Genomic DNA, 11,240 nt, shown 5'->3' with positions numbered 1-11,240 from the left:
GAGCGTGACATCTGTATACAATAGCCACTATTTCAGGGACAGTTTCATCTCTGAATACCTAAGTTAGTAAAATTCAGAGACGGCAGCAAAGCAGAGCCAATATGCTTGATGGAACCAATAAAACAGTGTTTATAAACTAGCCAGGACTATAAACCTTAACAGTGGATATTAATAATTAATTACTTGTTATTTATGTGATTGTGTACTTGGTGTTACCTTCCTATTCTGAACTTCTGAAGTTCTTAGTCGGTGATATGAAATATAAATGTTAAAAAATCAGCAAAAACTTAAGAACTTTTAATTAATATTTCATACTTAAGTAAGATGAAGTCCAGCAAACTAACATCAGGGAATTTTTAGTGTGCTTCTCTGGGAGTTAGCAGGGTGTGTTCATGGTTACTGTCGATTACATGTTGTGAGCAAAAAATTAGAAAAACTCTGAATTTCCAAACGATACAGGACGCCATCTCTTCTGCAACTGAGAAGCCAGAGGCCGTTCTCTGGTCCCTCCTGCCCAGTGCTCGGGGCAGACTGGTGAGGGCAGTTTTCCAATTCCCAGACAGCTTTCCAAGTCTGCAAATTGCCCTTTTCTTTCTCGATGAGGTTAGCTGTAGAGGCCTCACAGTTGTATTCAAGTCACTTATTTCTCCCAATTTCCACTGTAAGGCCCTGACGGAACACGACTCCATTTGTGCGACAGAGGAGGAGACACCTTCATCTACCTCCAGTCCGTCTCAGGTCTAACCCCAGAGCGAGCTGGGCAGCAGCACCTCGGCTCGCCTCTCCTGCTCCTTGGCAGGGCCTCGTGGGGCAGCTCTCAGGCGTGCCCCGCTGCCCTGGATCCCAAGGGGGTGCGGGAAGCGGCGCCGCAGCCCCGAGGAGCCCCGGCCGTGCCCGGCCCGCGGCGCGACGTTGAACGACCCCGCCCGGCACGCGGCCGCGGCCGAGCCGCCGCGCGAAGGCCGCCCCGCCCGGCCGCGCTGAGGGACGGAGCGGGCTCAGCGGCACACACGGCCAGCGGCATCGCGGGGCAGGGGCGCTGCCGGCGGCTGGAGGTGGGCTGGGCATCCCCCGGCCCACAGCAGGGCACGGGGGCTGGGCAGGGGGCGAGGGGCCGGGCGGCGGAGGGAGGTTTTGTTTCTTTGTGGGGTTCCCTGTGCGGTGCCATTACGGGCGAGGGGGGACGGTCAGTTTCCAGTTACTCGTGGGGATTCTTCACGAAAATAGCGTCAAATCCCCTTCACGCATTTAGGAAAGAGCCTTCCAAACACTGGAGATGGGCTCTTGGAAGATGGCTGCTGTCAATGTCCAGTTTGTTAAGACAGTAAAAAAAAAAAAAATAAATCACAGGTTCTGCAGAACTGCTTCTAGGCCTGTTTGCTGGTCCCTTCTGCTGGGCAGGTCTCCCATGGGAATGACCCCAGAGAAGCAGTGTGGCCTTGGAAGGGACAATTCTTGGGTTGCCACCTCTGCTGCAGTAGTCTCTCATGGAAGCATTTTATTTCTCAGCTATTAAAACGACTCCTTCTCCACTTTCCCTGAAACTGGTCAGAAAGAACACTCTATTAATTGAGGAGGTTGGGCTAGATAACTTGTTGAGGTCTTTTCTAGCGTCTTCTTGGGGGAGGCTGAGGGAAGAGCGGCAGAATGTGTTGTTTTGCTGTCACCACACATCTTGTTTTTATTGTCAGAACATTACAAATAAATAGAGGTGTGCTGCATTCTAGAAGCTAGCCAGCCTCTTAAACAGGTTTTCCTGGTTTTTAAAAGCGTGCATATCATTTGTTGTCAGGGCATGAAGGAAAACTTGCCTGTTTGTTGGGTTTTTTTCACTCTTCTGATGCAAATGTGTATTATTACTGCATTGCCTTCTGTGGAAATTCACTATCTAGGATAAATGTGATTTATACAAGCATTCCTAAGCTGGGTAAAATGAAATATGTCATCCCTAGCTGTAGTCTTAGTTAATTCAGCTGCAGGAATTTTCATTGCTGCTTTTGACTACAGCTTTGAAGTCTTCATTTTTAAGATGAACAGGTAGGAAAATCAGAGAATCCAACCAGATTTTTTTTTCCTAGCTTTAGTTAAGTTGTTCTAATTCAGAGAGTAACCATCAAACAGTTGGTTTCTAGACCTGGGTCGGCTCAAACTTCATATGTTGGAAAATTGTTATTTGACTATGTTAGAAGTGTTCAAAAAATTATAATGTAGTAAATTATCAGATGATTTTTAGTTTTCTTCCTATAACACAAAGACCAGCTAAAGTTGTGTATGATACTGAGTCTAATAGCCTAGCTTCTCTTTTCATGTTTTGTACTGAAAATGGATAATGTAGTTGTAACTCCTGCATTCGTGATTAGTTCTTGATTTTTTTTCTATAACAATTATTCCCTTGTCTTGTAAACTTTCTTAGAGAAAAAATCAGTATAATTTTTATTGTGGCAGTTGTTCTTTCTGGTATTCTTTTTCTCTAAAAAAAAGCTGAAATTCCTTCAAATCATAAAGTCTCCTAGCTGACAAAAGAGATGGGAATGAGAGGGAGATACATTAAGATACAGATACTAAAATGAGCATTTTCCAACTGATTGCTTAGTGAAAGTGTGAGATTTTTCAGCCTAGCTCCACCTTAGCAGTTTTTGATGCTTCTATAGTAGCTAAACTGAGTGGGGAGATACGAAACTGTATTAATTTAACTAAAGTAGCTATTAAAAAACAGTCCTGTAAGTTTATATAGATATGTAAGGAACTCCTGTGCAGATTGATAAGGGGTATGCTGATGCTAATTAATTAAAAACCATTGAACTAAAATGTTAGAAACTCCCTTATTTCCATCATGTCCCCATCTCCTTTCTCCAAATGCACACATAGACATACAGGGAAAGAATCTTCTTAAGAAGAAGCTAGGCTAGCTCAATTGGAAGGAAAAATGAGAAAAGTCTCTGATTCTGTCTTCATGCAAATTTTATCCAGCATATTCAATCATCTAAAAAAATTTATGCATCAGACCTTTCTGCTTTTTCCTGCCGAGATAGAATATTGCCTTGTCAAATGCAACTAACAAGGAGTAGGTAGATTGCTCTTCTTGCTTAACATCCGTATGTGAAACTGAATGCTAATGGTTTCAGCTGCTTTTTTGAAGTGCGATGTTTCAAAATGTTACAGAAGCAAAAAAGCTTATTGGTAAATCCCTTCAGCCAGCACGACCTCTGCATCAACTATCTTCTAAACAAGGTGAGTAGCATGGCTAAGGTGCAGTTCACTTTACCAAAGTTTGGGTTATATTTCAGGAAGTAACAAGGATGTGCATTGTGTCTTGTTTTGTTTTGTTTTTAAATTACTTTGTTAAGTTACAGTGAATAAATTCCTTGCTGTGTGTTGATCTTAGTACATCATCTCTGTGATAAAATCTGAATTTAAACTGTATTAGATTTATGCAGAGTTCTTTGGTACTGGTCTTCTAGCTTGGCATGTAGCTTCAGAAAGCTGGATCAGACTTCTCTGTTAAATTTGGATTTCTTGGGGTGGCTGATCCTACTATTGAAAACATAAAATACACATAATTTAACAGATTGTTTAGGTTTTATTGCAAATACTGATGCCTTGGGTACAGTATACTGCACTGCATTGTTCTTATCTAGCTTTCATATAAATTCAAAACAAAAAACTCAAAAAACTTTAAGAAAAAAAATCATGCAGTATTTATGTCAGGTGTGAATATTTTGGTTTAAATTATAAATTTCTATAGATTAAAGCCTAGATTTTGCAGTATTCGAGTTGTTATGGTTAAGTTAGAAACTTTTGGTGGGCGGAAAATCATCAGCTGTGCTGATGTGTACTGGAGCTAAGTGACATCATAAATTTTTACTTTGTATAAAATTTATGGAAGAAGTGGAAAAGGGCTCCTGTGGTGATGAAGAGCTTCTAAGTTGTGAATAAATGCCTGTATAATCTCTGTGCAGCAAAGAATGTTCTTGGGACAAGCATCACAAAATAATGCTGTGGTATCAATTGAAATTATTTTTTCTTAATGTTTTATGCTCACCAGCATCACCCTTTGCATTAAACATTCAGACTGAATTACCCAGCAGCACTGAAGTATGTTTGCAGAGTAAGGTTGACTGGGTGAGTATTGAGGAAATATATAATTATTTATAAATTGGAAGTCAGCTGATCTGTTATGTAACCAAATGAAAACTGTTTCCAGTTTGGAGTGTCCTTGACTCTGAATGTTTTAAACCAGCGGTGTCAGAACTGTTGAAAAGAATTATGAGTTTCAGGAATGCCTTTCTCTGGTATTTGCATGCACTAATAGCTGAAAAATGCAGCTTAGGAATTTAAGATTCTTACAAAAATCTGTGTGGCATTTCTTTAGTCTTCACTGAGTTTAAGTCAGCTCTTTTAAACATAGAGTACATGTATTCTATCTTCATTTATTATGTATAAATAATAAAATTAGATTTTTTTTTTGTTGTTAGCACATGCGGAAATTCATTTGAGACAGCAAACATCATAAAACTTTATGCTTTATTGCTAGAGGTGCTTGGCTTTGAACATGGTATGGATATGTTTTTCAGACTTGAAATTGGTTGTAGGTATTTGCTGGAAAATGAAGTTTAAAGTCTTTCAACTTGAATGCTTCATGTTTCATAGCCTGAATTTGACTTTCTGTTGATTCTGATTTGAGTGTTTTTTTCAGAGCATTGATGATGAGGGTTTTTGTTAGAACAAATTCCTTAATTTTTGCTTTATTTTTTTATTATTTTAGATGAGTTTTAGTAACCCAGTAATCCTTCTTTATTTTATTGAGCTTCTGCAAGCTGCCTTTGACTTAAAAAAAAAAGTCAAGGTCTTGGGAGCCTATCTTTGATCCAACATAGGGAAATTAACACTTACACTTGTCTCTTGAGCAGTAATTACTGAGGAGAGCAAACTACTCCCTTTTAAATAAGCCTCTGGTCAACAGTGTTGTAATATTCTGTTTAATCAGTATTTAGCTACATGTAGCTGCATTTTGCCTTTGTTTGATATAGGTATAGCTGTATTTCTTATATTTTTTTAACTTTAATGTTGCATATGGAAAAGTCTTTTTAATAATACTTTTGACCATCTTCTTTTTGCTGAGTGAGACAATCCAAGTCCATCCTTTGGTCTTAAAGAAAGTCCTTCCTGCTTTTATTATTCCCAAATGTAGCAGCTTGTGGCTGCATTCTCAGCGGGGTAATAGAAAAGGAAGGGATAATTGTGTTCTTTTTAAAGACTAGCACTGTAAAATTCTGTGTAAAATACGTCTTTCAAATATCTTCATCTGTATTGTCTTATTGAACTATTCCTTTTATTGTATGTAATCAAGAATAACATTCTACAGGTTCAAATTAAACTGTGCTACAACTATTACTTTTAACTAAGAAACATATATCCTTGTTTTAATATGCTTAAAGGAGATAAGCTTCATACCTTTCCTTCCTATCTTAGTCATCTGAAATGACTGAAGTGAAGATCTTAACTCAAGCTGTGATGCTCTGTCAACCAAAACAACATGAATCAGGAGCAAAAAAAGGTAAATACTGCGTGGGGAGCTGTGTCAGGATTGTATTTTCTGGATGGAGGACAAGTGAACTTTGAAGTGATGTGGGCTGCACTTTATTTTTACTGATCAACTAGTATATTGATAGTTTGGAGAGCAGTATGAAACTTTTCTGCTTTTCACATGACACTCTAGAGAAGGTGCAAAAGTTGACCATAACTGAGGTAGAAAACTTCCACTGGTAGAGCCGCTTGCATATAGGGATATAACTGTCTTAAAAAAGCCCAAAAATTCTTCACACAAAATTCTGGGTTTGTGTAGATTGCTTGTGTGTGTAAAAGTACACATTTGTGTTGCATCCTTTAGCCTGATGCAGGGCTCAGTTGTGGCATACAGACTGTTGAATGTAATCAAGTTAAGAACTCAAAATTTTGGCTTCCTTGTCCTGCTCTTACTACAGTGGTTCTGAAATAATAGCATTTGAGTGGTTAGATACGAATTAATTTTTTATGATTAATCCTGGACTATTTGTGTCAGTACGGTCCTTAAGGTTTGCTCCTTATGCTTTTCTCTCTGTACTGCCTGCCACTGTACTCATAGAGAAATGATAGTTTAACCAAGTCGAAATTTTACTCTTTTTTTTTTTTTTTTTTTTGTTAAGGGATAATCTTAGATTTCAAATGCATTCTCACAGTACTTCTCTGCCATGCTTCCTACCTAATTGTTCATTCTTAAACATGTCACAGAAACTGCATCAGTGACCCAGGTTAGGTCACCAGTTTGTTGAGACAATTTCTTTTGCCTGTGTCTGCCTGTAATCAGGCATCCATCTGTAATTTCCAATCCTTAAGTAATCTCTGAAGATGTAGTTTGTTCTTTTGCTCTTTGTGAACAAAATTTGAAAAAATTCTATTAAGTTTTAATGAGGCTTTCATATTTTTGTCAGTCTGAGGTTACCATCGCTCAGATTCTTGAGCATTAGTGCAGTTCTGTTGTGTGTTACTGGCTTGAAAATAAGTCTTCCATGTATCTTCTTTCAAGCTCAGGTTAATTTCTTCTATTTTTGATCTTGATAAAGAGAAGAGAGTTCTGGTTTTTGGATCTAGTTAGATGGCAGATTTGTCAAGTTCTATCTGTTTGGTGGTGTCTTTCTGATCCTTTGTCATCGATTCTGCTTGTGGTGAGTAGAGATTGTTTTGTTCTACAAGAACTTAAACAGCTTCTCATCAGATCCTGGTCTCTTGTATAATCCAACACTTTGGATCATTTTCAGTGGTTAATTGCTCTGTGATACCTCTCTGAGTCTACTCCACAATTCTCCACACTGTCAAACTTTTTCTCACACTTGTTTTCAAAGGGCTTTTGTTTGTTTGCTGATAGTTGTAATCTTTTCCTTTAGAGTTACACAACTTCAGAGGTCCTACTATTCAGCTACTGCTTACAAATAAGTCTTTTGTTTTCTTCTTTTTTTTCCTTGCACAGTACAATTTCTTCTAGCGCTCTGTTTATGTTCAGCTGTACTTTAAGTTCCAGATAATAATTTCCATTTGATATCTCTTCAGCGGAGCTGTGCTTTCAATTATCTTTCTCAGCAGTTCTTAACTGCAGCATGGACCCACTTCTTGAGCTTTTCCAGGTCTCTCTCTGGATGGTATCCTGTCCCTCAGGTATATCAACTGAACCACTCTGCTTGGTGTTACCTGCAATTTGCTGAGGGTGCAGTTGATCCCACTGTCATTGATGAAGATACTCAACAGTACTGGTCCAAATATGAAACCCTGAGGACTGCCACTCGTTACTCACTGATCTACATCCAGACATGACCACTACTCTTTGGATCATAGGATGCTTTGGGTTGTAGGGGACTGAAAAATCATCAAGTTCTAACCCCCTGCCATAGGTGGGGACACTGCCACTAGACCATGTTATTGAAAGCCCCACCCAGCATGATGTTGAACACTCCCAGGGATGGGGCATCCATAACTTCTCTGTGCAGCCTTTTCCAGTGCCTCATCACCCTCATAGTAAAGAATTTCGTTCTCCTGTCTAGCCTAAACCTACTGTCCCTCAGCTTTAGGCCATTCCCCCTTTTCCTATCGCTACATGCCTCTGAAAAGTCCTTCTTGTAGGCCCCCATTAGGTACTGGAGGGCTGCCCCAAAGTCTCCCAAGAGCCTTCTCTTCTCCAGGCTGAACATTCCCAACTATCTAAGCCTGTCTTCATAGAAAAGGTGTTCCAACCCTGTTATCAACTTAGGGACTCTCCTCTGCACTTGTTCCAACATGAGATCAGATGCAACTGTCCAACCAGTTCCTCATCCAGTGAACAGTTACCCAGTCTAATCCACATCTCTCCCATTTAGAGAGAAGGATGTTGTGGGGGATTGTGTCAAAGGCCTTACAGAAGTCATCATCTTCATAGGTTTTTAATCAAGGGGAGGTAAAAACAAGACATAAGTTTTCAAGTATGCTCGTATTCTTTAAACTGTTTTTTCTCAAAGTTACCCACATGCCCTCCCTTAGGTTCACCAGTTACTGCATTGTTTGTGTTCAGAGGCAGGAAAAAATTCATGTCATAGTTGATACCAGTTTCTGTCTTTTCAACATCCTACAATCTGAGAAGCAAAAACTGTCGTCCATCAGGTGACAGTGTAACAATCTTTCAGGAAGACCATCATTCCTAAAGGAATAAGCTTCTTTGTCATCTAGGATCAGAGATGAAGTTTGTTCCTTCTTTGCCTAATTCCTTTCCTCTTGTTTCTGCTCTTATTTGAGAATATCAGCTTAAATACAGACATTGCTAGACATCCTGTATCCAAAGCTATGCCATGGTAGACATAGTGCTATAAATTTGAATGAGAAACCTACATGTTCTGATCAGAGGCTCTGACTCTTGTTGATTCAACATAACCTCTCAAAAATATTTCACTGCTATTAATCTGATTGCCATTTTACGTGCAGCAGATCTTGTCATTACTTTTAGGTGTTGAAAGACATTTAACTTATTAACTCCAAGAAAAGAGATACCCCGTTTTTGTTATCTGTTCCTTTTTTGTTATCTGTCCCTTAGAAATAGGTGCCACTTTGAAGTGAGTTATAAACAGATTTTCTTGTGGGTTTCAAGAGCAGTTTGTGGTGTTTCTGCTAATTAGAACAAGATACAAGGAGTCTGTATTTGTAAGGTTAGATTCACCATTTTTCTTCTTTCGTGTTGATTTACTATGTCAGTTTGCTACAGTTAAAGTGAAATGCTCTGTAATTTACTTCAGAATTTCCTGATGTAAGGTAAGACCTAAATTAGTTCTGTTTTTAAAACTGATTTTTATATTCCACATGTAGCATTTCTACCATTGTATAAGTTACCAAATAATTTTTCTGAATTTCCAATCTTAATCCCTTAAACAAGAATGTTGAACTCAGTGATTTTGTATATTCACAGAAAGGATCCAATACAGCAGAGATTTCCTTCTGAAGCTTTCAAATGTTTCTCTCTCTCAGAAGAAACCAGAGTTTCTTCCTGATCACCCAATTGTACTTAAAAAACCAGTAAGTTCATTTTTTTGTAGTGAATGAAGTTATAAAATCATCCATGGAAGTTTTGATAAGCCATTTGACAGGAAACATTTTCCTTCAAACTGGCCTGCCGAATCGGTAAAACCTCCAAAGGACAGTCTGTACAATTCAGCACAGTCAGAAGTTACATTCAGTATGTAACTTTTCCGGTTGATATTTGACATCTTATCCTAGGCAGTACCATATAAAGGGAAAGGGTTTTTAATTTGTTTTCAGGAAAAAGGTAAGATATGTTTCCATGTTTTCAAAATAAAACAAAACAATCTTGATAAATTTCCAGCTTGGTAAAAATCTTAATCCAGCGCTTGAGTTGTTCATGCATCAGCGTCCATTACAAAACCATTAATGAGCTCAGTGCAGTTTGTATTACCATTATCTTCGGTCTTTGGTTTTGGGGAGAAATTAATAGAAATGAATGATGAATGTGAAGGATATCCATGTGTGTTACCATAATGTTTGTGATTAAATAATCCTCAAATACTTCATATGCTAGGAGAAAATATCTACTGGATCACATTCCAGACCCCAAGTGTGGGGAAATCTTCTGTGTAAACATCATATCAAATTAGGCTACATGCTAGTTTGCTTTTGAGACCTTTGGGCTGTAGTTCTGCTACAAATAGGATTCTTATACGGAAAAGTATGTCCACGTGATTACTGTGTTGGCTACATTTGGAGGCATTTTTAAACTTTAAAAATTTCTGTTCTTTGAAAAAACAAAAATTAACTACTATATGACCATAATCAGCTTTCCCTGATCTTACTTTTTATATCTTTCTATTTACCCTCAAGATTAAAGCTTTGTTTGTTTGAAAACCTGCTTTCAGATTCGGAAGTCTCAGCTCTTTAATTTCCTAACTTTTCCCCCTCTCCCACCACCTGTGTTTCTAAGAGTGGCAAATTTTGATAATCTGTATGCTTTCAGATGTTTACAATTCCTAGGATAAAGGAGGGTCCCTGTACAGAAATCAGATCACCTAGTTCAGCCAAAATTCCAGCCTGTTGACTGATCATGTCATCTGTTTTTTGCACAGAAACCAGAGGGATTGAGAGATGCATGTGTAAATCAAATGAATGATGCTTAAAAGTGGCAGAAGGTGGCCTGCAAATAAATTTCTAATGACAAATAGACAGTCCTACAGTCTCAGTGATCTTGTATTTTGGAGCGGGTAGTTTTCAACATTTTGCTGCTGAACTGAGTATTCAGACAGTTCATGCGTATCTAAGACTTTCCTAGTTCTGAATTTTTGAAGCTACTGCTGAAGTATGTGCCCACTTATGAGTACAAGTTGTATTGTCAGATGAAGAAAACTTCCTAGGATGACTTGTAGAAGGGAGATGCAGTTGTTACAGTTGGTGGACTGTGGACTACATTTGTCCCGAAGGACGCTGGGGTTTTTTTTGAGATGTGGGGATCAGGGCTACCAGTACATAGCTCAGTATTTGAACAGATGTTACTACTGTGTTGACACAAAATAGGAAAATTTTAGATGAAGTCTCTATGATTAATGAAAATAGAACTGTTTGCTATAATTAAAAAAAAATCCAAATTGTGACATGTACATGGAGAAGAAAAGAGTTACAAGCAGATTGAAATGAAAACTTTAAGTGACCTGTTACAACAGAAGTAATTTGAGGGTTGGTTTGTCTTACAGGTAAAGAACAAACCTTTCATTGACATCTGCAAGAAGTGACATGTTGTTTGGAAGATCCAAAGTCTGTCAGTGAGGGAGCTACATTTCATGTAGGTCTTCAAGATTTTTGAAGGTACTTGGGAGCCTGCAGATGGAAGTACAACCCTGTGAAACCTATGAAAATGCCTTTTTCTTCCTGTAATTGCCTGAATGCTTTAAGAGACAAACCTTTAATTTGTAATGCCTGAAATGGCAATATGATTAAAGTGAAAATAAATAATTTTACATATTGGTGTGGCAGAATTTTGTCACTGTATTGTTTGTGTTATGTAGCCAGATATTTTGCCCGACTATAAATTCTAAATAAATACTTGACTTGGGCTTTTTGATTGCTCTCAACTCCCTTCCTTAGAATTAAAGATGGAACAACTACTGGCTGTGTCAAATCTCAGATGTGTTAGAGTATCTAGCCCTCTAGTAGTAGAGAGGGTTTTTTTGGGTTTCTTTTTG

The 11,240-nt window shown here is 38.4% G+C and overlaps 1 protein-coding gene across 2 annotated transcripts; it reads left to right on the top strand.

The window, feature by feature from the left end:
* Window positions 1-966: 966 nt before the first annotated feature.
* C1H8orf88 (chromosome 1 C8orf88 homolog) lies at window positions 967-11,019 on the top strand. Of its 2 annotated transcripts, none has more exons than XM_053999935.1 (6): window positions 967-1,055; window positions 3,126-3,231; window positions 4,046-4,122; window positions 5,473-5,557; window positions 8,963-9,069; window positions 10,752-11,019. In XM_053999935.1, the coding sequence occupies exons 2-6, from the start codon at window positions 3,144-3,146 to the stop codon at window positions 10,788-10,790; spliced, it is 396 nt and encodes a 131-aa protein (XP_053855910.1). In that variant the 5' UTR covers window positions 967-1,055; window positions 3,126-3,143; the 3' UTR covers window positions 10,791-11,019. The 2 variants fall into 2 exon arrangements, with proteins under 2 accessions (XP_053855910.1, XP_053855919.1); XM_053999944.1 differs by having other exon boundaries at window positions 968-1,055; window positions 3,140-3,231.
* Window positions 11,020-11,240: the final 221 nt, after the last annotated feature.

The sequence above is a fragment of the Vidua macroura genome, chromosome 1, assembly GCF_024509145.1.
Source record: "Vidua macroura isolate BioBank_ID:100142 chromosome 1, ASM2450914v1, whole genome shotgun sequence".
In the NCBI taxonomy this organism is placed as follows: Eukaryota; Metazoa; Chordata; class Aves; order Passeriformes; family Viduidae; genus Vidua; species Vidua macroura.
The sequence above is the reverse complement of the archived record's forward strand: the minus strand, read 5'-3'. Positions and strand labels throughout refer to the sequence as shown.

Bases quoted from the DNA above. Each gene is read 5' to 3' on its own strand.
- C1H8orf88 (XM_053999935.1), top strand. From the start codon at position 3,144: ATGTTTCAAAATGTTACAGAAGCAAAAAAGCTTATTGGTAAATCCCTT. The intron at 5,558-8,962 runs GTAAATACTGCG...GTATATTCACAG, and splicing joins TGAATCAGGAGCAAAAAAAG to AAAGGATCCAATACAGCAGA. The intron at 9,070-10,751 runs GTAAGTTCATTT...TTTGTCTTACAG, and splicing joins CAATTGTACTTAAAAAACCA to GTAAAGAACAAACCTTTCAT.